We start from the raw sequence: 23493 nt of genomic DNA on the forward strand, positions 1-23493 counted from the left end.
GAGATGTCATTAGTCGCGTTCCTCGATACTTAACTTTACTCTAAGCGGCAAATTCGTTTTATATTTTGACAACTGACATTTCAGACGTCATTTAGTATCTTATTGTGTTGCGATCTGTCAAGTAATTTTTGTTTGGCATCACATCAAACATGGAAAATCAAAGTGAGCATTTTCGTAATATTTTGCTTTTTTACTACCGAAAGGGTAAAAATGCAGTGCAAGCGAGAAAAAAATTGTGTGCCGTGTACGGAGAAGATGTATTGAGTGAACGTCAGTGTCAGAATTGGTTTTCGAAATTTCGTACTGGAAATTTCGATTTGAAAGATGCACCACGTTCAGGTCGGCCAATTAAAGCTGATGACGGAAAATAAAGGCTCTGGTGGATGCAAACCGTCGCATAACAACACGCGAAATTGCTGAAAAGTTAAATTTATCGAATTCGACCGTTTACGATCATTTGAAACGCCTTGGATTCGTTTCAAAGCTCGATATTTGGGTTCCACACAATTTAAAGGAAATTGACTTGATTCGACGCATTACCATCTGCGATTCATTGTTGAAACGTGAAGAAAATGAACCATTTTTGAAGCGAATCATAACTGGAGATGAAAAATGGATTGTTTACAACAATGTTAAGCAAAAACGATCATGGTCCAGGCAAGATGAACCTGCTCAATCGACATCCAAGGCAGATATTCATCAAAAGAAGATCATGTTTTCTGTATGGTGGGATTGGAAGGGAATCGTATTTTTCGAGCTACTACCAAGCAACCAGACGATTGATTCGAAAGTGTATTGTCGTCAGCTGGATGAATTGGATGCTGCCATCAAGCAGAAGCGACCGGAATTGGCGAATAGGAAAGGTGTCGTATTCCATCACGACAATGCCAGACCACACACAAGTTTGGTCACTCGCAAGAAGCTTTTACAGCTTGGATGGGATGTGCTACCACACTCACCATACTCTCCTGATCTGGCACCATCCGATTACCATTTGTTCCGGTCTCTACAAAATTCTTTGAACAATGTAAACTTCGATTCAAATGAAGGCGTCAAAAATCACTTGCTTCAATTTTTTGTCAATAAGGAGAAGGACTTCTATGAGCGTGGAATCTTAAAGTTGCCAGAAAGATGGCGAAAGGTAGTGGAACAAAATGGCCAATACATCACTGAATAAAATTTATTCTAAATATGAAAAAACCGCCGTTCATTTTTCCTTGAAAAAACGAAATAACTTTCCGAACAACCCAATAATAAAGTTTGCGTCAAAGATAACGTGATAGCAGTGATGCCGGATAGCGTGCTTTTGCAGTACGAGTCAACAGCGGTGGGGATAGAGTGGGGATGGTCTCGCGGCGGCCGCGCGGCGCAGTCTGAAACGAGTGTTCACTTGCGGCGCCGCGAGACCATCCCCACTCCATCCCCACTCCATCCCCACCGCTGTTGACTCGTCTGCAAAAGCACGCTATCCGAAAAGTGAACGAAAACAGTGATGTACTTTTTTTGGAAAACAAAGCAGTTTAGGACATATGTTTATATGACCTTTTCTTCTTAAAATAAGCCAAGGAATATCCTCCTTAAGTTTGTCTACTTACTTAGGAAACACCCTGTATATATATCACTAGCGGAACCGAACATACCCGAACAGCCGAAGTTACACGAAGTGCCAGTGCTCTCCCCTCACCGCTAATCTCAGCTTCCCCTCGTAAAAGGCTCCGTCCATATGTTCCTATGTCAATGATCTGATCACACTATTCCAGATATGGTACACTTAGTGCTGCAAGTGCTTGAAAATATTTTTCTTTCTTTTTCTTCGTTTTTATCAAAAGAAGGATAGAAAGATTTTAAAGCGTTTGTAGCGCTAAGTGCACCACATTCTTTATATTTCATGTGTTCCTCAAGAGTTCCTAAACTGTATCCTCCTATTGGACGTCGTCTGAATGTATCAGTGTAGAACATGTATAGGAATGAAATCACTATTCCTATTTCCCCTATAAAATCTCTCCCCAGTCAGTACAATCGGATCGTCCGTACGCCGATCGTCGGGTCGTGCTGATTTGCACTTCACTGTCTCTCTTTCTGCCTGTATTTGCTCTTTTTCTTTGTTCTTCCTCTTCCAGTATTTCCCTCTCTCTCTCTATCTCTCTCGCTCTTTCTGACTTGTTATTCTGATTTCGCGGGGGGCGGTGTACGTGCGCGGATGTTTGGAACTCGAGTTCGGTGTCGTCGTGGAACTGTCAAGTTAATCTGATCTAATCGATCTAATCGAATCTACGTCCACTACGTCCGCGGGACATGGCATGGTGATCGGCGCACGTAGATAAACCGCGCGGACGTCTCCCCTTAAACATGGTAAGTTCGCGGGCGCTTGGTGCGTAACCGCGTAAGTGGCGGAGGTAACCTCGTCAGGAGGTGCGCGAGGAACGGAGTACTGCGCGACGGGGAGACGTCGAAGTAAGCTCTAAGTACGCACGCGAGAATTCGGACTGCGTCAGCGCGAAGCTCCGTCCTCGAAGGGACGCTCGCGTCGTCCGCGAGGAAACGTCACACAACGTTCGCTCGTCCTCGCAGGTGGGGAGAAAGTCCGTCGTGGTGTTCGTTATCAGTCGCGTCGCGTTGCACTTTGTTTTTCTTTCGCGTGCGCAAAAGTTGGGTTTGCGATTGCTTCTGTCGGTTCTGGACTCGGTTCAATGGCGTTGTTTTACCCGGCATGCGTGGTGTACAGTCGGTGTGTTTTGACGAGTTTGTCATCGCACAAGAAGATGCAAACGCCGAGAAGCGGAGGCCGGAAGCATTATTTTCATCGCAGTTCATGTTGCTACGCGCGTTCTCGCCTGCGTAATGCGCTGTAATATAAAATATCATCCCTGAGGTCCTAGGGCATTGCACGTGAATATGTTAATTGTGTCATGTAGCATGCGGGATTAAAGGGGATTGTAACAAAGCTGATTAAGTCGCGTTATTAACGACGTGGCTCTCGAATAGAGCACTCGCGTGACGCTCGAGTCGTCTTCTCCACTGCGGACTCTCAGGTAGCAGCTCTTTTGTGCGTTCCTTCCTGAGAATCTGGTAAAATAACTGTCATACTTGTGTAAAATTAGATTGTCATGATGCCATGGAGAAGTTTCCACTGAAGGGCACATCCTTGAACTCCACGATCCCTCACACGAATGCAAATGCCGTCACAACATATCATTCGGTCGACGCCAAGGTACGTCGTTGGATTAAATCTGCATCTTCTCGTCTCCCATGAAGAACTTGGTCCCTGAGTTCAGTATTCTTTTTGCATGCACAATCCTTATTTTATCTGTTTAATAATCCTGCATCTTATGGCATCTTATGCCCGTGGTACATTCTTGCATGCGCTAGATATAAAATCATTTACTTTTTGCTTGTCGATGCATGTATCATTTTAAGTGTACATCTCTGGTATTCGATATTAGCATTTAATCAATATTGACGTAGCATTGCGGTGATGATAACACATTCCCCTGAACACGTACAGGACACGTACATTAAAATCTGTAATTGTTTAAGCCTGATGAATCTCAATTTCCAGAGCATAAAGTATGGTGACAGCACCAACACGGAAGATGTACGGCTGCGCAGTGGAACTGTAAGACGTGAGACTAATTTAAGTAGCGACGACGACGACATGCTGGATATCAATCATCATCACGCGTCCCATCACGCGGATAACAACGTGTTATCAGACTGCGTTCGTATCGACGATGCGTCCTCTCACAGTAAGTCCAAGTTTGGAATTATCAGCGATCATTACGCGCGCATTTTGTTGCTCAACGCCGACGCTACTACGTGGAGTGTCTCCGTTTATTTTTAGCGGAAATTGTAGAGAAGCGTAGAAGAAATTTCGCAGAGCATAAGTCCGTTCGCGTAATTTTCTTATCGTGTTTGGTAATCTCATATCCATTGGCCCGGTACATATCCTAGCTTGAAATACCGTCATACGTTTATCACTTCCTGCTGAAGAAACTTGAGGGATGTCTGTTGATCTGCCAATCTGGTCTGACGTCTATCCTGAGGCGATACCAGTTAAACAATTGAACCAAATTTCTTTCACTCACGGCATGTCATAATTTCACGGCAACATGTGTAAGTTAAACACGAATAATGCCAATCTAATTAATTAATGAAAAGATAAAAACGTAGAGACAAGGTAGTTGTAACATAAATTGCTTCTAAAAACCGGCTTTCTTACGTCGAATGAAATTATCGTCTTTTTTTGACATCGTTTCATCAAAACTGGGCTAGCTTTACTCTGTGCTTTCATTGTCTCTTCAGCGGAATATAATAGAGTACGTGCATTCGTTTTCTAATCAATAGTAATGAAAGTAAAATTCGCTTTGAACGATCCTAAGAAAGAGTATATCGTACAGGAAAGCAGAATACAACCCCTCAAACTATTCCATTACATCTCATGAGATGTTCGATCCTATTCTCATGATTCAAAGTTTCGTAATTCTTCTTCTAGTTTCAGTCGACTCCGATGATATACCCGGTATCGGGCAGTATGATGATTTTCATACGATCGATTGGCAACGGGATATCGCGCGAGATCGTATGCGGCATCGTTACATCGTAAAGAAGAAGCACGATTCCATATGGGGTCTAATAAAGGGAGCTCACGATGCATGGTCCGGATGGCTGTGCGTTTTACTAGTCGGATTTTTTACGGGAGTGGCGGCTGGTGTTATAGATATTGGCGCTTCCTGGATGACGGATCTCAAATTCGGCATCTGTCCGCAGGCCTTTTGGCTGAATAAGGAGCAGTGCTGTTGGAGTTACAATGAGACTACCTTCGATGGCGGAAATTGTTCACAGGTAGATGATTCTTCACGAATATGTTTTACGGCAGACTTGCCAGAAGTTCGAGATCGAGTTTAATCGAGTTAAATGTGTTGTCCTTGCAGTGGTGGACGTGGCCCGAGGTATTCAATCAGTCAAAGGAGGGCGCAGGGCCATACACGATTTCATATTTATTTTACACAGCATGGGCCCTGCTGTTTGCAGCACTCTCCGCGTCTCTAGTGCGAATGTTTGCACCTTATGCTTGTGGTTCTGGTATACCCGAGGTAAATCTAGATTGCAACAAAATTCTTGCTCTAGAAATCTTATATAACTTAATAACGCATTACTTCATGTACGTGTATAATATATTTAATATATGTAATCTAATATTTGATGTATTAATTTTTAACAACACATTAATATATTTATTTCATCATTTCGACTGCTAACACTGCTACTAACTCGACCGCTGTTTTTTCTTTTTTCAGATAAAGACAATTTTGAGCGGCTTCATTATTCGTGGATATCTGGGTAAATGGACACTGATCATCAAGTCAGTAGGCCTGATCCTCTCTGTATCGGCAGGCTTAAGTCTGGGAAAGGAAGGTCCCATGGTGCACATCGCGTGCTGTATAGGAAATATATTTTCTTATCTATTTCCGAAGTATGGTAGAAACGAGGCGAAGAAACGAGAAATCTTATCTGCTGCCGCAGCAGCTGGAGTTTCCGTTGCTTTTGGAGCACCGATCGGCGGTGTGCTATTTAGCTTAGAAGAGGTATTATTAAAAAACATTTCAACAATATTATATATTCTCATCTCAAAATATTTGCAATATTTTTTAAGAATTATTAGCAAGATATTAGCAAGATATCAGCGTTTACAGCGCACAGTCATACATTTTTATAAATTATGCTGCAGTAACCACGTACGTTTGTTCCAGGTCAGCTATTATTTTCCATTAAAGACTTTATGGCGATCGTTCTTCTGCGCGCTGATAGCTGCTTTCGTGCTGCGTTCCATTAATCCATTCGGAAATGAACACTCAGTATTGTTTTATGTAGAATACAATAAACCCTGGATATTCTTCGAACTGATTCCCTTTGTCATGCTTGGCATAATCGGGGTAAGTGTCATCGGAGGATCGCGAGTTGTTAAGTCGAAAGCATACATATTTAAAAGCCAATCTTCCACAGGGAATTATAGCAACATTATTCATCAAGGCGAACCTCTTTTGGTGCCGATATCGCAAAACTTCCAAGTTAGGGCAGTATCCTGTTACTGAAGTGTTAATCGTGACAGTGGTAACTGCGGTAATTGGATATCCTAATCCGTACACGAGAATGAGCACGAGTCAACTCATTTATTTGTTATTCAGCCAATGCGGCGTATCGAATGGGGATATGTTGTGGTTAGTAAACGCAGTTAAAAATTAATTGTAAGCAACGTATCATATCAACGTGGCATGCACAAGCGTAAAAGTGTGTAAAATTTCATCGAATGCGAGATATAAGTTGCTGAAAACGTATGGGAAACATTAATTTTCCAAGTTTCAATTTTCAAAAGAAAAACATAACACTAACTTTAACTTTCTTCTGTTCCCGTCACAGCGATTACAACAGGAATTTCACCGCCGTGAAATCTGCGATCGAGATCGCCGCGGCCGGTCCAGGAGTTTACAAAGCGATATGGCTGCTCGTGCTGGCACTGATACTCAAACTTGTTATGACGATATTCACGTTCGGCATGAAAGTGCCCTGCGGTCTGTTCATTCCGTCCTTGTGTCTCGGAGCGATAATGGGCCGTATCGTCGGCATAGGGATGGAACAGCTCGCTTACAATTATCCACATATATGGATGTTCAGCGAGGAGTGTTCGACGGGCGTCGACTGCATCACACCCGGATTGTACGCGATGGTCGGTGCCGCCGCGGTTCTCGGTGGCGTGACCAGAATGACGGTCTCCCTGGTCGTCATCATGTTCGAGTTGACGGGCGGCGTGCGGTACATCGTGCCTCTGATGGCCGCGGCGATGGCAAGCAAATGGGTCGGCGATGCCCTCGGCAAACAGGGCATCTACGACGCTCATATCGGTCTGAATGGCTATCCGTTTTTGGACAGCAAGGACGAGTTTCAACACACGACTCTGGCGGCGGACGTCATGCAGCCCAAGTGAGTGAAAGTGACAAGTGTTTCGCTCGTTTGCTCGCGTTTAGTAAAGCATTCTTCGCGTGATATGTCTAATATCTTTATAAATATCTAATCTCTTTTTCCGAAAGGCGAAACGAGGCTCTTCACGTTCTCACGCAAGACTCGATGACAGTTGAGGACGTGGAGAATCTGCTTAAGGAGACGGAACACAACGGCTTCCCCGTTATAGTCTCCAAGGAATCTCAATACCTTGTCGGTTTTGTTCTACGGCGGGATCTTAATCTCGCGATTGCCAATGCCAAAAGAATGATCGAGGACATCAGTAGGCAGTCATTAGTCATCTTCACCAACGGAAACAATATCCAGAGCCACTCGCCACCGCCTCTGAAATTGAAGAAGATCTTGGACATGGCACCTATCACTATCACAGATCAAACTCCCATGGAAACTGTAGTCGATATGTTTAGGAAATTGGGATTACGCCAAACTCTTGTCACGCATAACGGGTATGTATATAAGTGATTTATATCGCCACAATCTTATCGATTTTTAAACGTCTTATCGATATTTTTAAACGAGCGTGTGCGTATCTTTTGTGCAGGCGACTTCTAGGCGTTATCACGAAGAAGGACGTCTTGAGGCACGTGAAGCAACTCGACAATGAGGATCCGAATTCTGTTTTATTCAATTAAGCGTTACCGCCATCACGATAGCCAGCTTCGGAGTTATAATTCGATGCATATTAATGAACAATCATTATACAGAGATAATTTATATATGAATTTAATTGAAGTGTATTTTATCTACTTCGTCGATCTAGCTGCGCACTTAAATTATTGCGACACTGTATGTAACTAGAAAAAAAAGCGTGCAATAGGCTTAGACTATCAAAAATTTGTACATTAATACCTTATTTCAATGAAATAGGAAACGCTTCAGATTTTATCATCTTGTCATGTATTCCAATAAGATAATTTTATTTTTGGCATTACAATCAATAATAGATCATTATATTGACAAATCACATGATACGAACAACTTACTGTGTGCATTTTTTTGCAAATTGCAGGCATTTTGCAAATTAAAACTATAGAATATGTATAAAAAATAGTGTGTGTATATATATATACACACACACACATATATACATATATAGTATATATAATTATGATAATTTTCTGAATGACATTAAAATTACATAAATATACGTTATACGTAATATTCTTATAATAATAAGTTAATGATAAATATTTTTTTATTGTACATATATCATCACATTTTTAAATTCTTACAAAAAAGAAGTTAATATTAATTAAAATGCATTAAACAAAATGTTTTGCAAAATTGGATTGAAAACTTTTGATAAATCTCATTTAAATTTTCTTTCTTTTAGATATTTAAAATTCTCAAACTGCGAAACACACAAAGATTTTTCTAATATTTTAAAAGACAAAATCTGTCGTTCACATTTTCAACATTTTGCAGGTAAGTACATATAAGATAACTTACATCTCATAAGCATGGTGTCTACAAAATACGCGTGGCTGAAACAATAGATGTGTACATTTTCTTTAAAAAAATCTTGTAATTTTAATTTCAAGAATATGGAAGTAACTTTAAAGAACCATAAAATATCATTAAAAATGTTGAGAATACAGAAGAGTTCTTTTACAAATATTTGCAGAAATCGTTAAATCTTAGTTTTGTTTTCAAACTTTTTACAAAGATATCAAAATGTAATATGTACATATATATGCAATATATTACATGTTTTATGAGATAAAATTTTAGTCGAATTTATTTTTATTTATCTTTATTTGTCCAGGAATCCATTCGTCATATTTTCGAAAGGTATTTTATGAGATAGACGCGCATAGATGTCTTTATATTTATAGCATTCGGAAGTAGTTGAAGGAAAGACATTATTTAATGTAAAATAAAAATTATTTAATTAAAATATTACAAGTATATATATAAAATACAATTAGTCCACGATCTACAAGTCGTTTAGAGAGAAAAATGCAATAAATTTTTATACAAAATCATTTCTAAACCTATCTATAATCATATCTAATCCCCCCGCACAATAAATATTTTAGCAACATAATATACATTATATATACAACAAATTAAATATTGTCTACTCTCTATTTGATACTATTCAGATCTTTTGAACATGTGCATTGTATATTTATTTTTATATATATATTATATAGTATATTTTATATACTATATATATTACATATAATATTATGATATTATATATAATATATATATTATACATATCACTATAAAATATATATATATATATGTATGTATGGTATATATATATAATAAACTTTGATGTACATAGAATGATTCTTAGTAACAATTAACAAACGGCACATTATTTTGGTGCTATTAATCCCTTCAAAAGATCGAAACTATTTCCATCCGGGTGAATAGGAAATGTCCTACCATCATTCGCGAATACCAACAAAAACCCGTTTTCGTCGATACCCGATATTGTGACGTTTTCGGATTTCCCATTTGGATTTGTCGCCGTCACTTTTGAATTCCTAAAGGAAAGTATTGCAATGTGTATATACATATATATGAATATTGCAGAAATATTATCGCAGATTAACGAAATGAATTTATCGAGGTACTCACGCATGCAACCAATATTTGTAATAAAGATCGTAAAAGTACTGTATGTTGTGCTTTTCTATCATGTCCAATAGAATTTCCAGTTCATTGAATACATATGCTAAGTATTGCTCGTACGAGTACTTTGACAACTTCTTGCCATATTTTTGATTACATTGCTCAATCACGTCATTGATACATGTCGTGGGTTTACTGTTTGAGAGATTGATGCCAACTCCTGAAAAATATACATTCACAATAATAAATAATGTGAATTTCACATTAGTATCACATTATTCGCATGAACTTAGCTTAGAATCATACCTAGAGATTGTACAATTTCAAAGTTTATTTGTCTCTACCTATCTTTTGTTATATACAAATTTATTGTGACAAGTTTTTCTTACATACCGATATTGCAAATGTACTCTGAACCGTCTGTTTGCGTGGAAACGGTTACACCACCAATTTTGGCCGAGTTACCGACGTATATGTCATTAGGCCACTTCAGTCTGAGATCAATGTCCTAAAATGGATGGATTGATTAATTCGATTATATTCACAGAGAGGATAAAATTGTTATCTAGTAATATTTCGCAGGATAACGTAACCGGTAGAGCCCGTGTGCTTCTCAGGCGACCACGTGCGGTGCACGTGTGCCGCGATCTCGGTGCTTCTCGAACCTTTGAGAACACTCAGAGACAAAGACTTAGAAGATATAGAAATTTTATGCAAGTATAATAAGATATAAACTCAAATAATCCTCTAAGTCGCCAGAAAGTTGATTAATCCAAAAAAAATCCTTTATTACTGACCAAGGCTGGCAATACAAATGGATGTGGACACGACGTTTCGACCTTCTCTTTCGGTCCTTTTCAAGTGTCGTTACAAAGTCATTTTTGGCAGAAAATAACTATAATTATGTCAGATAAAACTAACAGAAAACACGTCCGCAACCTTCCGGGAACAGCGTCCGCAACCTTCCAGGAACAGCGTCCGCAACCTTCCAGGAACAGCGACCGAGTTGACTCTGTCGCTGTTCCTGGAAGGTTGCGGACGTGTTTTCTGTTAGTTTTATCTGACATAATTATAGTTATTTTCTGCCAAAAATGACTTTGTAACGACACTTGAAAAGGACCGAAAGAGAAGGTCGAAACGTCGTGTCCACACCCATTTGTATTGCCAGCCTTGGTCATTAATAAAGGAAGTTTTTGGAATAATAAGATATAATTGTTTGAGAACACGCGAGTTAGGCTAGTAGGTTCGCGGTGAGATGGACGTCATGGGCAAAAAGAAATGACTCGCAGTGCATTTGATTTTGTGAGTTCCGTCTTTATTATAAAACGGCGTATGTACACTGTTTTTCACGCTGATGCACGGTGAACACGCAGATCGCCGGAGCGGTTCACTCGGCACGTCGTTTCATACAAGAAGTCTTTGTCTCTGGGTACGGTCTGTCTGTCTGTTGCATTTCTCAAATTTCTCAATGCAAAAATATGGGCGTAAACGGCGGCCTGGCCGCTCTCAGGTTCCTCTCTGGGTATGGTCGAAGTCACGCTGCGAAGCGCTTCTAGACACTTTCTATCCTTTTCCTTCTGTCAAATGAGAAGAAGGATAGAAAGTGTCTAGAAGCGCTTCGCAGCGTGACTTCGACCGTACCCTCCGAGTGTTCTCGAAGGTTCGAGAAGCACCGAGATCGCGGCACAGACTACGTTTACACGGCCAGATTTACGCCGAAGTTATAACATTGATGTTATAACAACTAACGTTAAGTGCCGTGTAAACAATGTTTTACGCCGGAGTTATTACATCGGTATAATAACTCCGGCGTAAAGTACTGTTTACACGGCATTTAACGTTAGTTGTTATAATATTAATGTTATAACTTCGATGTAAATCTGACCGTGTAAACGTAGTCACACTTGCACCGCAAGTAGTCGCCTGAGAAGCACACGGGCTCTACCAGTATTATTGACACGTCAAGCTCCGCGAATGAATATTGATATTATATAATTTATATAAGTTTAATGAGACGTCCGAAAATTGCACTGAGCACTTCCGTGAGCCGTACACCATGAGAGACTATCCATTGAAGAAGCCTAAAATAATACGAGCGCGCACTTTCGATGCTAGCCCTTGGCCGGTGTAACGAACACTTGTAAGAGGCGAAAAATAACTAGGAGACTGCCTTAGATTTGAACTCGAACTCTCCGGGATCCCTGGTTCACACGCCTAGGTCTTAGGCCGTACGGCCAATACTCCTACTGTTGTGATCGACTTGTTTTCATTCCGATCCTCTATACGACCTGTCAGTCTCGACTATCTTTCCAGATCTTACAGCTCGGCCAGCCTGACATTACATTCGTCCCCGAATGTCTCCAAATCGTCAGTTCACTCCACTTAAGTCCCTCCCAACTTCCATTTTTGGTTCACTCTTCTGAGTTCCTCCCAACCTCCATGTTGGTTCACTCCTCTGAGTCCTTCCCAATTTCCATGTTGGTTCACTCCTCTGAGTCCTTCCCAATCTCCATGTTGGTTCACTCCTCTGAGTCCGTCCCGACCTCCATGTTCAGGCTTCACTACCGGCCAGCTGCTTCGCAACTTCTTCCTCTCCGAGGGGTAGCGGATGAATCTCAACTGTCTTCGAGGGGTAGCGGATTTTATCCCACTTCTGAATTGTAAGAGACGAAAAATAACTAGGAGACTGCCTTAGATTTGAACTCGAACTCTCCGGGATCCCTGGTTCACACGCCTAGGTCTTAGGCCGTACGGCCAATACTCCTACTATTGTGATCAACTTGTTTTCATTCCGATCCTCTATACGACCTGTCAGTCTCGACTATCTTTCCAGATCTTACAGCTCGGCCAGCCTGACATTACATTCGTCCCCGAATGTCTCCAAATCGTCGGTTCACTCCACTTGAGTCCCTCCCAACCTCCATTTTTGGTTCACTCTTCCGAGTCCCTCCCAACATCCATTTTTGGTTCACTCTTCTGAGTCCCTCCCAACCTCCATGTTAGTTCACTCCTCTGAGTCCTTCCCAATCTCCATGTTGGTTCACTCCTCTGAGTCCGTCCCGACCTCCATGTTCAGGCTTCACTACCGGCCAGCTGCTTCTCAACTTCCTCCTCTCCGAGGGGTAGCGGATGAATCTCAACTGTCTTCGAGGGGTAGCGAATTTTATCCCACTTCTGAATTGTAAGAGGCGAAAAATAACTAGGAGACTGCCTTAGATTTGAACTCGAACTCTCCGGGATCCCTGGTTCACACGCCTAGGTCTTAGGCCGTACGGCCAATACTCCTACTGTTGTGATCGACTTGTTTTCATTCCGATCCTCTATACGACCTGTCAGTCTCGACTATCTTTCCAGATCTTACACACTGATCGGTAATCGCGAGGTAGCCCGACCGGGGGCGCGGTATGACGTAGACGCGGTGCACGTGCCGCGATCTCGGTGCTTCTCGAACCTTCGAGAGCATTCTAAAAACTCCAACTTCTCATACGACGTCGTCGCCGCGTTGCGATCGCGATCAATATACGTCATCTTGCGGATCGATGATCGATTCCGCAACAATAATAATGAGTAAAAAATACAGGACAATACCTCGTATCCTCGTTTAGACCTGATAGCCGATATGAGTGCCACAGCAACAACATGCTGGAGGAGCGGAATACGACGGCCGAGAACTGAATGTTTCGAAATGTGTACTTGTAAGGTAAACATAGCGCAGCCCAGCGGACTGAGCCATATATTGCGACCTCGTCCTGAAAAGCAATGGTCGATATAATAATCGTTTCATCTGCACGCCAAAGGAAAGCAAAGAGAAACAATACCTTCGCCTTGCGTCTGCTGCCGTGGAATAACTGCCAAGCCGTGTTCCAAACGCTTTTCCGTGAGATGCATGGACGATGTCAGAAGATCTGCATATATCACTAAGCGTCCCAATTCATGCGTGCCAAGATTCTGCAAGAAGATATCGAGTTACCCTCAAATTCAGCTTCAAACGCTGAAAACTATATCTTTCATTCTGTTTGTTTGAGAACACGCGAGTTAGGCCGGTAGGTTCGCGGCGAGCTGGACGTCACACGGGCAAAGGCAATGACTCGCAGCGCGTGTAATTTTATGAGTTGTCTTTATTTGTAAAACGTCTTATTTACACTATTTACAGTGACGATGCACGGTGAATGCGCGAGCACGGTCCACACGGCACGTCACGTCGTATGATGTCTTTGTCTAGCGTGATTCGAGAAGGCTCTCGAAGGCTCTCGAAGGCTCGAGAAGCCCCGAGATCGCGGCACACGTGCACCGCGCGTGGTCGCCTGAGAAACACACGGGCTTTTCCGATATCATTGAAACGTCAAGCGCCGCGAACGAGTAGTCACTACGTTCGATAAAGTCCGAGAATTGCACTGAGCGCGCACTCTCGTGGTTAGCTCATGGCCGGTGTCACGTACAGAGCGAGAAATCGCGCGTGGAGACGAAGTAGCCCGACCGGGGGCGCGGTAAGATGCCGCGACGCGACCTATCGCGACCGATAGGCGACGTCATTTCGCGGATCGGTGATCGATTCCGCAACGCTGTTAATAACTATAATAAGTGCATGATGGGAGAATTGACCTCGAAATACTTTACGGTAGAGAAATTCTCCGGGCACAGATGTACCATAACTGGCAGGAAGGAGGCGGACGCGGATGCCGTTATCACACTGTTCGTATAGAAGCGAATGTCCAACTTCGGCAGTTTTAACATGTCAGTTTCTTGCAGTTTGCTCTTCAGTTTATCAAGCATCTTCTTCTTTATCTGCAAATACAATGAAACATATCTGTAGAGTATTTGTCGCGCCTTTTAATTGTATTATTTATGCAATCGAGCATGACGATGATATTGCAGCACGTTGCTATTAAAATAATTCATCTCGTTCACCTCAAACTTGCCCAGGAAGTAAGCCGGAGTATATTTTACGAGTTCTCCCGCACTTTTCGACGTCTTCATTCCTAAATGCGTGCTCAGAAGATCGCCGATTATCTCCAAACGGACAGCGTTGCTCTCCTTGAGCGCATTGAACTTGTCCTCTTCATATTCATACTGCATTGGATCTACCTCCAAATGAATTTGGGAAAACACCACTCTTCCACCACTGCTCGCGAGCGTCGCGAGAAGTATACTCGGATTATGCCAGGTTTCCTCCGTGCCCAATACTTTCACGTCGAACGAGTGCAGTCTTCCTCTTTTATCTTTAACACTGGTAGACGTCGGTGGATTCAATGCAGTTCTTCAAAAATAGACATATTAAGTGTTGTCAACATTTTCGTTTCGATTTTTGAATATATATTGTATAGCTTTATTTTTAGTATAACATAAAATTAGTATAATATAAAATTTATGCTACATGTATACTGAGTTTTAATCTTTTCTTGTTGCTCTTAAATCAATTAATTTAAAATTAAGATAAAATTGGGATGTACTTTTTTTTTGCGATTTTAAAGTTTGACATTAAAATCTTCAAAACGCTATATGTATAACATGATGGCTGAATCCTTCTTTTATACTATAAAGTACGAATTTTCGAAAAAAAGATTACAATTTATGTACACACACTATTTTAATATTGATATTAATATTATACAAATATTACTTTATTAATACAGAGAAAACGGCATTACCTCGTATCTTCGTGATCTTGGAAAAACCGAGCTCGTACGGGAGATGCATGATAACAGAAAATGTGATGCATCATGCGAACACGCTTCCATTTACCGTACGAAAAGTGCACGAGTTCGCTCTCACGCACCTCCGCGGTCTTAAACGATGGAAGCAGAGTGTGCAACATGTCAGAGCACAAGGCCAGAAGTTTACCACCGTGTATGACGTATTCTACAAGCTGAGCGCTGACCTCAGCGTCGACGTTGCCACAGACGACAACGAGGGTAACCTGATCTATCCAGCAGTTTGAGCGAGCTTCATCTCTTGTTAACGCGTAAACAATATATCTGCGAACGATAAATTAATCATTTGCGGTTGATAATTCTGGAGAGACATTTGATTACTGCAAAAAAACGATTGTTCAAGATCAATCGCACATGCACGTGTCGCAAATAAAAGGTACGGTCAAAGTCACGCTGCGAGGCGCTTCTGGACACTTTCTATCCTTTTCCTTCTGTCAAATGAGAAGAAGGATGGAGGGTGCTGGAAGCGCTTCGAAGCGCGACTTTGACCGTCCCTAAAATAATCTAAAATAATCTAAAATAATCTAAAATAATATACCTGTCTGGATCTAACGCCTTTTCTAGTACAGTCTTTACGTTGCTGATAGCATCTGGGCTGTCTGCATAGATTACTACGTTTGGCGGCTTGAGTAGGTTTCCCTCTTCTTGTCTCGAAGGCTCGGACCGTCTGCACATCAATGTCACTCGCAATAAGATCTGTCACGTTTCTCGTAATATAGACACGTGAATATAATTATCAAAATATGTCACTTTAGATTTTTCATTTCATTTCGATAGTTAACCGATGGCTATAGATATGTACGTATTGCGCGACCATCGAGATGCAATATAAATTAGAACTCATATTAACCCTCAAACACATTTCTGGGTTACGTTTACCCAGTCCGTTCGAAATACGCGCCAGCATTTCTTCGGTTCTTTCTCCTCTTTTCAAAATAGCTCGAATACCAGAAATTTTATGTCATTTTCATTTATATATTCTTTTTCCTTACTGTTTGGTGTATCGATTAAAAAAAGATTTAAAAATTTCTTGATTAGATCCTAAGATATAAAAAGAAGAAACTTCTGGGTTACGCTAACCCATGTGTGGTGTTAACGGGTGGCTCAGGAAGTGTGGTGTGTTTGAGGGTTAAATAAAATTTACTTTTTTCATCCTATCGGTCATGTGTTTTAAGATATTTTACAACAAATATCGCTTACGTCGGAAGGGATGCTTTGGAAGTTGTGGGTCTTTTGGTAAAATCGACAGCAGGCAACGGAACTTTCTTCTCCCAGATAATAGGTGACTGAAATTTCACGGGATCGTCGACTTTTTCTCTAATGGCAGTAGATGTTTGTTTCAGTAGCGTGTTGTCCTTTGTACTTGTACACACTTCGTCCAGTTTAGGTGACGAGTTACCTGCAGGCACGACCGAGGCAACAGACCTCGTAAATGTGCTTGATATATCACCGATGCCTATATCGGAAGAATAAACTACTAATGTATTCGCGTGCTAATCTTCTCCACTCGCAAGCGGAGAACTTTCAATCACTCACAGCAGCCACTTACTTTCTTTGTTCGTGGACGAGGGTGAGACTACGTTGGGCGATTGCTTGTTCTGCGGATACACCTTCGCACCGAATTTGACGAGTTCTACCGTCTTCTGTTGCTGTAGGACTATCGCAGCTGCGTCGCTTAGCGAATAGAGAACGTCTGTGAAAAAAACGTTGCACGGTAAGTTGCACGTGTGTACGATATAAATGTGCAAAAGAGCGAATTAATAAATCTTACTTTTGTCCAGTACACAGTTCAATGGTTCGTTGTCATAAGTACATGGTTGTCCAGACACCAAAACGGCTGAAAAAGGGACGAGATAAAGCAGCCGGAAGAAATAGGCGAGATATAAAAACAGTACGTACATTGTATACGCGTTACGAGTAAATCATTATTGATATAATATTGTCCTTGCATGACTGTAGTTATGAAGCTCATAATATGATCCGCATCTGACTCCAGAATGAAGTTAATGTTTTTAATGTTTTTATTTGCTATCCAAGTGATGATTAGACCATAATCTTCAAGCTGAGATGATAATAAAATGATTTAGAAAATAGCAAGACAATTTTACTGTTCATGTAATCATGTATGCCAAATTTGCATGATAAAAAAAAGGCAGACGTTATACCTTTGTTTTACTCGAGGCCTGAGGTTTGTAAGCTGCGAGATCAGCTTCGACAAGGATAGTCATCCTATTGGGTGCGCTCGACAACTGGCAACAATTATTTGCATTCAGGGGGAACAATGTTTTTCCACGTGGGTAGGCCAGCCAGTTTAATACATTAACTAGTTGCTAGCAAAAGAAATTGTCAGATGAGTTACTACTCTCGTTCTATATTTACAGATACATAAGTAAAACGAAGATGTTGTACGCTACGATATTGTATTCATACTTACTTCAGGATATACAGTACATAATTTTATATCGCCTTGGTACCATAGCCATTCGCCAAGTTTAGCGAGATTCTTATTAAGGCATAAGTCAGAAGACATAACATTTTCAGCCGGCTTGCTTCCATTATGATCTTAAACCAGGACAAAGTTTTTAGGACAAAGTTTCTATTTTGCATATCACATTCTTCAATAATGAGAAATCAAAATTAAAGATATATAAAATATATATATATAAAAGTTTTGATAATATACATAAGAGGCTCGTTATTACAATAAAATTAATGAAAATATAGAGATCCATATGTGTGTGTACACATGTATCAAGTATGGTGTTATTAATTAATTAAACCAGATCTTAAATGTTAAATGTAAATTTGTACTTCAGATTACTTTTATTTAAATGCTGAGATGATTTAGTATGAAACATAATGGAAGGACGATTTCTGTTAAAAACAACTTTCAAATGCTCCTTTAAGAATGATATCCTGCGTGTCTGCATCACTGTGGCTAACATATAAAGAATTGTTAACAGCATCTTTATAAATGTACTCTACAAGTCTTAAAAACCTCTACAGTATTCTTATTCTGTACAGGAATCCTGCTGCAACTAATTCTGAAAAAGAGAAAAATAACATACAGATAAGAACAAACCTGAAGTAGATTAGGAAGTAAATGTTCAGCAAAGTATTGATCGCTCCAATTTGCACGACGAAAAATTATACTTTCCGAATGGAATCATGCAAGAAACGCGTGATGCCTGATCTAAATGTAAACACGTAAGGTAAATTGCCACAATTACGCTTCTAATTATACGAGTTCGATACCGACTACGATCTCGATTTTGTCACATGTGCGTTACAAAATAATAATTACGAAGACGGACAGAGACAAACACCGCGAGAGTTATACGTTAAGAAAAAATCGTGGAACGATTCGAACATTACTCCAGAAATGCAAAGTGCGTTGGTTCACGCGGAAGCATGCGGCATGAGCGATGACCGGACGTTTTTACTCTTGATCGCGTATAAGGACGGTCGAATAATCGCGTATGACGAACACGAAGCACGACGTTGAGCGCGTTCAGGCGGAAACAATCGTACGTTCAAATTGGCGAGCGCTTCGCGCACGTACATACCATGATCCCAAAACGGCACTTCTCGTCTCTCCGGCGACCTCACGGGCGGCCAAAGTAAAGCGCAGAAGCGGTATCGAAGCTCTCGAGGATATCGAATGGTCGCGACGGTGCGTCGCGCGAAACCGCGAAATTCGGGCCACGTGATCACGACGAGCGTTCTGATTCGCGGAGGCGCTTGACTAGATCCGCCGTTTCGCTTGAAGTTTGCCGCAATCGCGATAGCGACCAATAGAGTGCGGGCGCGAATGGGAGTCGGGCGCCCTAACCGCAAACTTCTAACCTACGAGCGTGTAGCGCTCGAAAAAGTAGGGGAAGCGAATGCGTGCAGATCGCTCGCACGAAATTCTGAATAGATGTTGCGGCTTGCGTTACGTAACGTGGGCCGTTCATTATCGAGTAAACACGAATTGAAGATCGAAAGTGCACACGACTCGAACGATCGGAAAGTCCCCACACGCGCACGCGTTACCCGTTGTCGCTGATCGCTGGTAGTTGACAGCCACGGTCTTACGTACAGGTCTGGAAACTTCAGAGGTGGAGATGGATCATTTTGTGTGTCACTTTTTATTTCTTTAGTAGCCACTAGAGGCGTTGCGATCGATGTTCGCCGGGCGACGAGGGACGTCAGAGGCCGGGGGAATATCTGTCTTTATTCCACTCGCAGTCTTCACAAAACAATATGATATATTAATAACGCTTTAAATAATTTAAGACTATAAATGAATTAGTGAAATATGTATATGAAATAAAATTGAGTTTTTATTCTCAAAATTAAGTGTGAATAAAAACGAATCCTTCCGTGATGGAAAAAAATGTAATAAAATTGGTTGAAATGTATTTGAAACTCTCTGTCAATTGACCTCGATTCATTAATATTTCATCATAAATTTTTATATTTTATTATAAATTTTCGTATTTTATTATAAATTTTATATCTAATATTCCAAAAGTTTGAAAATTTATGGTGAAATGATAACGAACCGGGATCAATTGATAGAGATTTTCAAATACATTTTAGCAAAATTTTATTATATTTTTTCCATCAGGATTTTATGTTTAAATCTGTCCTTTATCTTTTTATTTTATTTTTGCGGGTAATAGCTTTTTCCCACTTTTTCCAAGCAACAATGTCTTTCGGCACTTGAAATAAAGAACGTTTCTGCTCGGTTCTACTGCCGGTCTTGCAATTCGGTACCGCACACCATTTCGTCATTTCAATAAACGTTTCGATAACTTTTGTAGTCAATAACCGTTTTTCAATAAGAGTCATGAACACACGTGGGTTCTTATCTCCGGTTTTTCAGGTTATATTTATCTGCGGACATCGATGACAGCGACGAGTAGTGGTTATGCTAGAAACTAAATGTGCTTCAAAAAGCGGCCATACTCCCACCACTGAAATTACAGGTAGTTTCCAGCCTGTATGTAAGACCGTGTGACAGACGATGATATCAAAACTGATATCAACATCACTCGTCATACGATTTCTCCGCGATCGGTTGTTTTTCTCTCCTTTTTTATATTGTCTGCTAATATAATTATACAAATAATATGATGAGTTACAAAGTCCTTCGCACAAATATTATTAGAGAGAGTCAAATATTCACCAAGTGCTTGGGAATCGCGATGGCTAAACGCTGTTACATGAAAACGGCGAACACGAGTACATCGGAGCAGAATGACGAGAGAACGACACATTTTGGTTTCCAAACGATCCGGGAGAGCGAAAAGGCGAAGGAAGGTAAAGGTTCTACTGCTTATCGAACATCATACTTTCTTCTTTTTCTTTTATACTTACGCTTTTCCACGATCTTGAGGCTTTTTTGTCATCTAAAGTGGTTGTTGATACCTTTAAAATATGAATAATTTTTCATTAGAAACATTATCTATTATATGGTCAAATTAAATTAAGAAAAAGCTACATAATTTAATCAAACGATGCTTCTTCCAGTGCACACTGTATTTGAAAACGTCGCTAACTCCTATGATCTAATGAACGACGCAATGAGCATGGGTATCCATCGCATTTGGAAGGACATTTTCATGCAGGAATTAGGACCGACTCACGGTACTCATCTCTTGGATTCCGCCGGTGGCACGGGTGACATTACGTTTCGGTACATGAACTTTCTAAGGAACACACCGAATCCACATAATACACGCAGCCACGTAACCGTATGCGATATAAATCAACATATGCTAGACGTTGGCAAGGAGCGGGCAAACAAGTTGGGTCTGTCACAGGACGGTAATTGCAGCATTACCTGGAAACGGGAGGATGCGGAGAATCTCTCCTTCCCAGAGGACTCGTTCACCGCTTATACCATAGCGTTCGGAGTAAGGAACGTGACACGCATTGACAAGGTGTTTATAACATACATTGAGAGCTTGTCCGTTAATTAGATCTGCTTAGTTTGGAGGTACATTGATATATTATGCATTGTTCCTATAACTCACTCTTGGATATAGAGATATATAAATGTTATGAATTGAAATATTAATTATATGAATTACAAAATTCGCAGCGATCTGAGTGAGTTGTATTAATATGTCGATTTTCATGGTGCAGGTATTATCTGAGGCGTACAGAGTCCTGCAGCCGGGTGGAAGATTCCTGTGTCTGGAATTCAGTCACGTCACCAATGAGACCCTGCAATGGTACACGTGCTTTAAAATTATAACAGAACTTGTAATACTTGTGAAAGTAATATACAAAAAGTAGAAAAATGTTACATGCTTGTTCCAGGTTGTATGATCGATATTCCTTTCAGATCATACCTGTGATGGGACAATTGATTGCCGGACAATGGAAACCTTATCAGTATCTTGTAGAGAGCATAAGAAGATTCCCGAAGCAAGAGGATTTCAAAGTAAGACATTTCCTTTCATTCATCTACCTTATTATTTTTTATGTATACATCATAGGAATGCGATCATGTGATTTCCATTTCTAATAATCGCGCTTATGTTTCACTTTCTTCGTTACGATTTTAGGAAATGATCGAATCTGCGGGATTCAGAAACGTGACTTACAGGAATCTCACTTGTGGTATGGTGGCTATCCATTCGGGATTTAAATTGTAAGTAAGGGATTTCGTTACTGGAACGGGACAGTGAGAACCTCGAGATAAGGAAGAGCATCGGCAACAGCGATACCAAAACACAAAGAAAATACATAACGAGATCTTCATCTTTAATTAATATCATTTGCCACGAAGAAGGTGTACGTTATCTTGCTCAAATATACGTTTGTATTATAAAAAGAATAAATTACGTTATGTAAATATACGTTCCGTGGTCATTTCGTTATGATTCTGTCGATTCATTGTTTTGTCACACGTAACGTTTTTGTCGTTTACTTTAATCGGCTGTCCTCCTCTGCAATTAGCGTTTTCTCGCGGGCTACGACGCGGTGACGACGTCTCGAAAACCAATTTCATCACGCTACCGTACGTTTGGGCTACCACCACCTGTCCGAGTGTGAAATTCACTTGCTCGCTCGCTGCGTAATCGCTCTACGCTTGTAACCCGACGAATTGCGTAAGAGTCGTGCGACTCCTGGGTGCCTCGTGCTTCAAGTGATGCCACCGACGGCGCTATCGCGATTTACGTTACTACGCGTTTTCTACGCGACGACGATCGCTCCCTCGCAAATTCAATGAATCCTGGTACCCACGACGCGAACATGAGCGAGAAGTTTGTCGAAATGATATCAGCTAAGTATTGGGTCGTCCGGAAAGTTCGTGCCGATTTTGAAGGAAAACTCAAAGGCAACATTTTTTTATGTCGATAAATATTTATTGACTTATGTGTGCACCGTTTTGTTTCACAACCTTTGTCCATCTTTCACGCAACTGGAAGATTCCATTCTCCCAGAACTTCTTAGGTTTCTCGGCGAAAAACTCCCCAAGGTGGTTTTTTATGTCGATCAAAGAGTCGAAGTTCTTGCCGCTAAGAGAATTTTGCAAAGACCTAAATAAGTGAAAGTCTGAAGGTGCAATGTCTGGTGAATACGGTGGGTGAGGTGGCATATCCCAGCCAAACTGCAACAATTTTTGTCGGGTAGTCGAAGAAACATGAGGTCTGGCATTGTCCTGATGGAACACGACGCCCTTCCTATTAGCTAATTCTGGACGTTTTTCCTGAATCGCTGTCTTTAATTCGTCCAGTTGCGAGCAGTACTTATCTGCATTTATCGTTTGGTTGTGTGGTAGGAGCTCATAATATAGGATTCCTATCCAATCCCACCAGACACAGAGCATGCCTTTTTTTGGATGAAGGCCGGCTTTCGGAGTGGTTAATGCTGGTTCATTTCGCTTACCCCAGGATCTTTTTCGTTCTACATTGTTGTAAATGATCCATTTTTCGTCACCCGTCACTAATTGCTTCAAAAATGGTACGTTTGCATTGCGCTTGTACAGCGAGTCGCAGGTGGAAATGCGATCTATTAAATTTTTTCGGCCAAATTATGCGGAACCCATACATCATAGCGACTTACGTAACCAAGCTTCACTACATGATCGTGGACAGTGGTTTTCGATATTTTCAGTATCTCTGCTAATTCACGTGTCGCGTAGCGCGGGATATTCTCGATCAGTGTCTTGATTTGGTCA

The 23493-nt window shown here is 40.9% G+C and overlaps 3 protein-coding genes across 12 annotated transcripts; 2 read left to right on the forward strand and 1 right to left on the reverse strand.

Annotated features, from left to right (window-relative positions):
• Positions 1-1996: 1996 nt before the first annotated feature.
• Positions 1997-7989, forward strand: LOC105279436 (H(+)/Cl(-) exchange transporter 3). 5 transcript variants are annotated; one of them, XM_011339203.3, is made up of 11 exons: positions 1998-2352; positions 3102-3211; positions 3560-3746; positions 4493-4842; positions 4932-5093; positions 5298-5585; positions 5751-5933; positions 6004-6218; positions 6418-6978; positions 7086-7463; positions 7559-7989. In XM_011339203.3, the coding sequence occupies exons 2-11, from the start codon at positions 3116-3118 to the stop codon at positions 7647-7649; spliced, it is 2511 nt and encodes an 836-aa protein (XP_011337505.1). In that variant the 5' UTR covers positions 1998-2352; positions 3102-3115; the 3' UTR covers positions 7650-7989. The 5 variants fall into 5 exon arrangements, with proteins under 5 accessions (XP_011337508.1, XP_011337505.1, XP_011337506.1 ...); XM_011339204.2 differs by lacking the exon at positions 1998-2352 and adding an exon at positions 2591-3032; XM_011339206.3 differs by lacking the exon at positions 3102-3211 and having other exon boundaries at positions 1997-2352.
• An 893-nt stretch (positions 7990-8882) lies between these two features.
• On the reverse strand, positions 8883-19371 carry LOC105284641 (biotin--protein ligase). 5 transcript variants are annotated; one of them, XM_026972259.1, is made up of 17 exons: positions 18881-19371; positions 18136-18358; positions 17749-17876; positions 17480-17644; positions 17214-17376; positions 17086-17151; positions 16864-17007; positions 16515-16788; positions 15853-15981; positions 15252-15578; positions 14512-14830; positions 14206-14388; positions 13422-13551; positions 13192-13352; positions 9997-10111; positions 9610-9823; positions 8883-9515 (listed from the first exon to the last, which is right to left on the reverse strand). In XM_026972259.1, exons 2-17 carry the CDS (start codon positions 18278-18280, stop codon positions 9344-9346), a joined length of 2835 nt encoding a protein of 944 aa, XP_026828060.1. In that variant the 5' UTR covers positions 18281-18358; positions 18881-19371; the 3' UTR covers positions 8883-9343. The 5 variants fall into 5 exon arrangements, with proteins under 5 accessions (XP_026828060.1, XP_026828058.1, XP_026828061.1 ...); XM_026972257.1 differs by having other exon boundaries at positions 14512-14860; XM_026972260.1 differs by having other exon boundaries at positions 9344-9515; positions 14512-14860; positions 16515-16713; positions 18881-19370.
• A 752-nt stretch (positions 19372-20123) lies between these two features.
• On the forward strand, positions 20124-22168 carry LOC105284643 (2-methoxy-6-polyprenyl-1,4-benzoquinol methylase, mitochondrial). 2 transcript variants are annotated; one of them, XM_020033398.2, is made up of 6 exons: positions 20124-20621; positions 20832-20997; positions 21139-21244; positions 21450-21538; positions 21627-21750; positions 21875-22168. In XM_020033398.2, the coding sequence occupies exons 1-6, from the start codon at positions 20432-20434 to the stop codon at positions 21962-21964; spliced, it is 765 nt and encodes a 254-aa protein (XP_019888957.2). In that variant the 5' UTR covers positions 20124-20431; the 3' UTR covers positions 21965-22168. The 2 variants fall into 2 exon arrangements, with proteins under 2 accessions (XP_019888957.2, XP_011346618.2); XM_011348316.3 differs by having other exon boundaries at positions 20832-21244.
• Positions 22169-23493: the final 1325 nt, after the last annotated feature.

Source organism: Ooceraea biroi, chromosome 9, assembly GCF_003672135.1.
Source record: "Ooceraea biroi isolate clonal line C1 chromosome 9, Obir_v5.4, whole genome shotgun sequence".
In the NCBI taxonomy this organism is placed as follows: domain Eukaryota; kingdom Metazoa; phylum Arthropoda; class Insecta; order Hymenoptera; family Formicidae; genus Ooceraea; species Ooceraea biroi.

Excerpts from the sequence above, each read along its gene's own strand:
- LOC105279436 (XM_011339203.3), top strand. The coding sequence starts at position 3,116 with ATGGAGAAGTTTCCACTGAAGGGCACATCCTTGAACTCCACGATCCCT. Across the intron at positions 5,094-5,297 it reads GTGGTTCTGGTATACCCGAG|ATAAAGACAATTTTGAGCGG; the intron begins GTAAATCTAGAT and ends TTCTTTTTTCAG. Across the intron at positions 5,934-6,003 it reads TCATGCTTGGCATAATCGGG|GGAATTATAGCAACATTATT; the intron begins GTAAGTGTCATC and ends AATCTTCCACAG.
- LOC105284641 (XM_026972257.1), bottom strand. The coding sequence starts at position 18,280 with ATGCTGTTAACAATTCTTTATATGTTAGCCACAGTGATGCAGACACGC. Across the intron at positions 17,877-18,135 it reads ATCTCAGCATTTAAATAAAA|ATCATAATGGAAGCAAGCCG; the intron begins GTAATCTGAAGT and ends TCCTGGTTTAAG. Across the intron at positions 17,645-17,748 it reads TATGTACTGTATATCCTGAA|CAACTAGTTAATGTATTAAA; the intron begins GTAAGTATGAAT and ends TTCTTTTGCTAG.
- LOC105284643 (XM_011348316.3), top strand. The coding sequence starts at position 20,432 with ATGATGAGTTACAAAGTCCTTCGCACAAATATTATTAGAGAGAGTCAA. Across the intron at positions 20,622-20,831 it reads GAGCGAAAAGGCGAAGGAAG|TGCACACTGTATTTGAAAAC; the intron begins GTAAAGGTTCTA and ends TGCTTCTTCCAG. Across the intron at positions 21,245-21,449 it reads ACGTGACACGCATTGACAAG|GTATTATCTGAGGCGTACAG; the intron begins GTGTTTATAACA and ends TTCATGGTGCAG.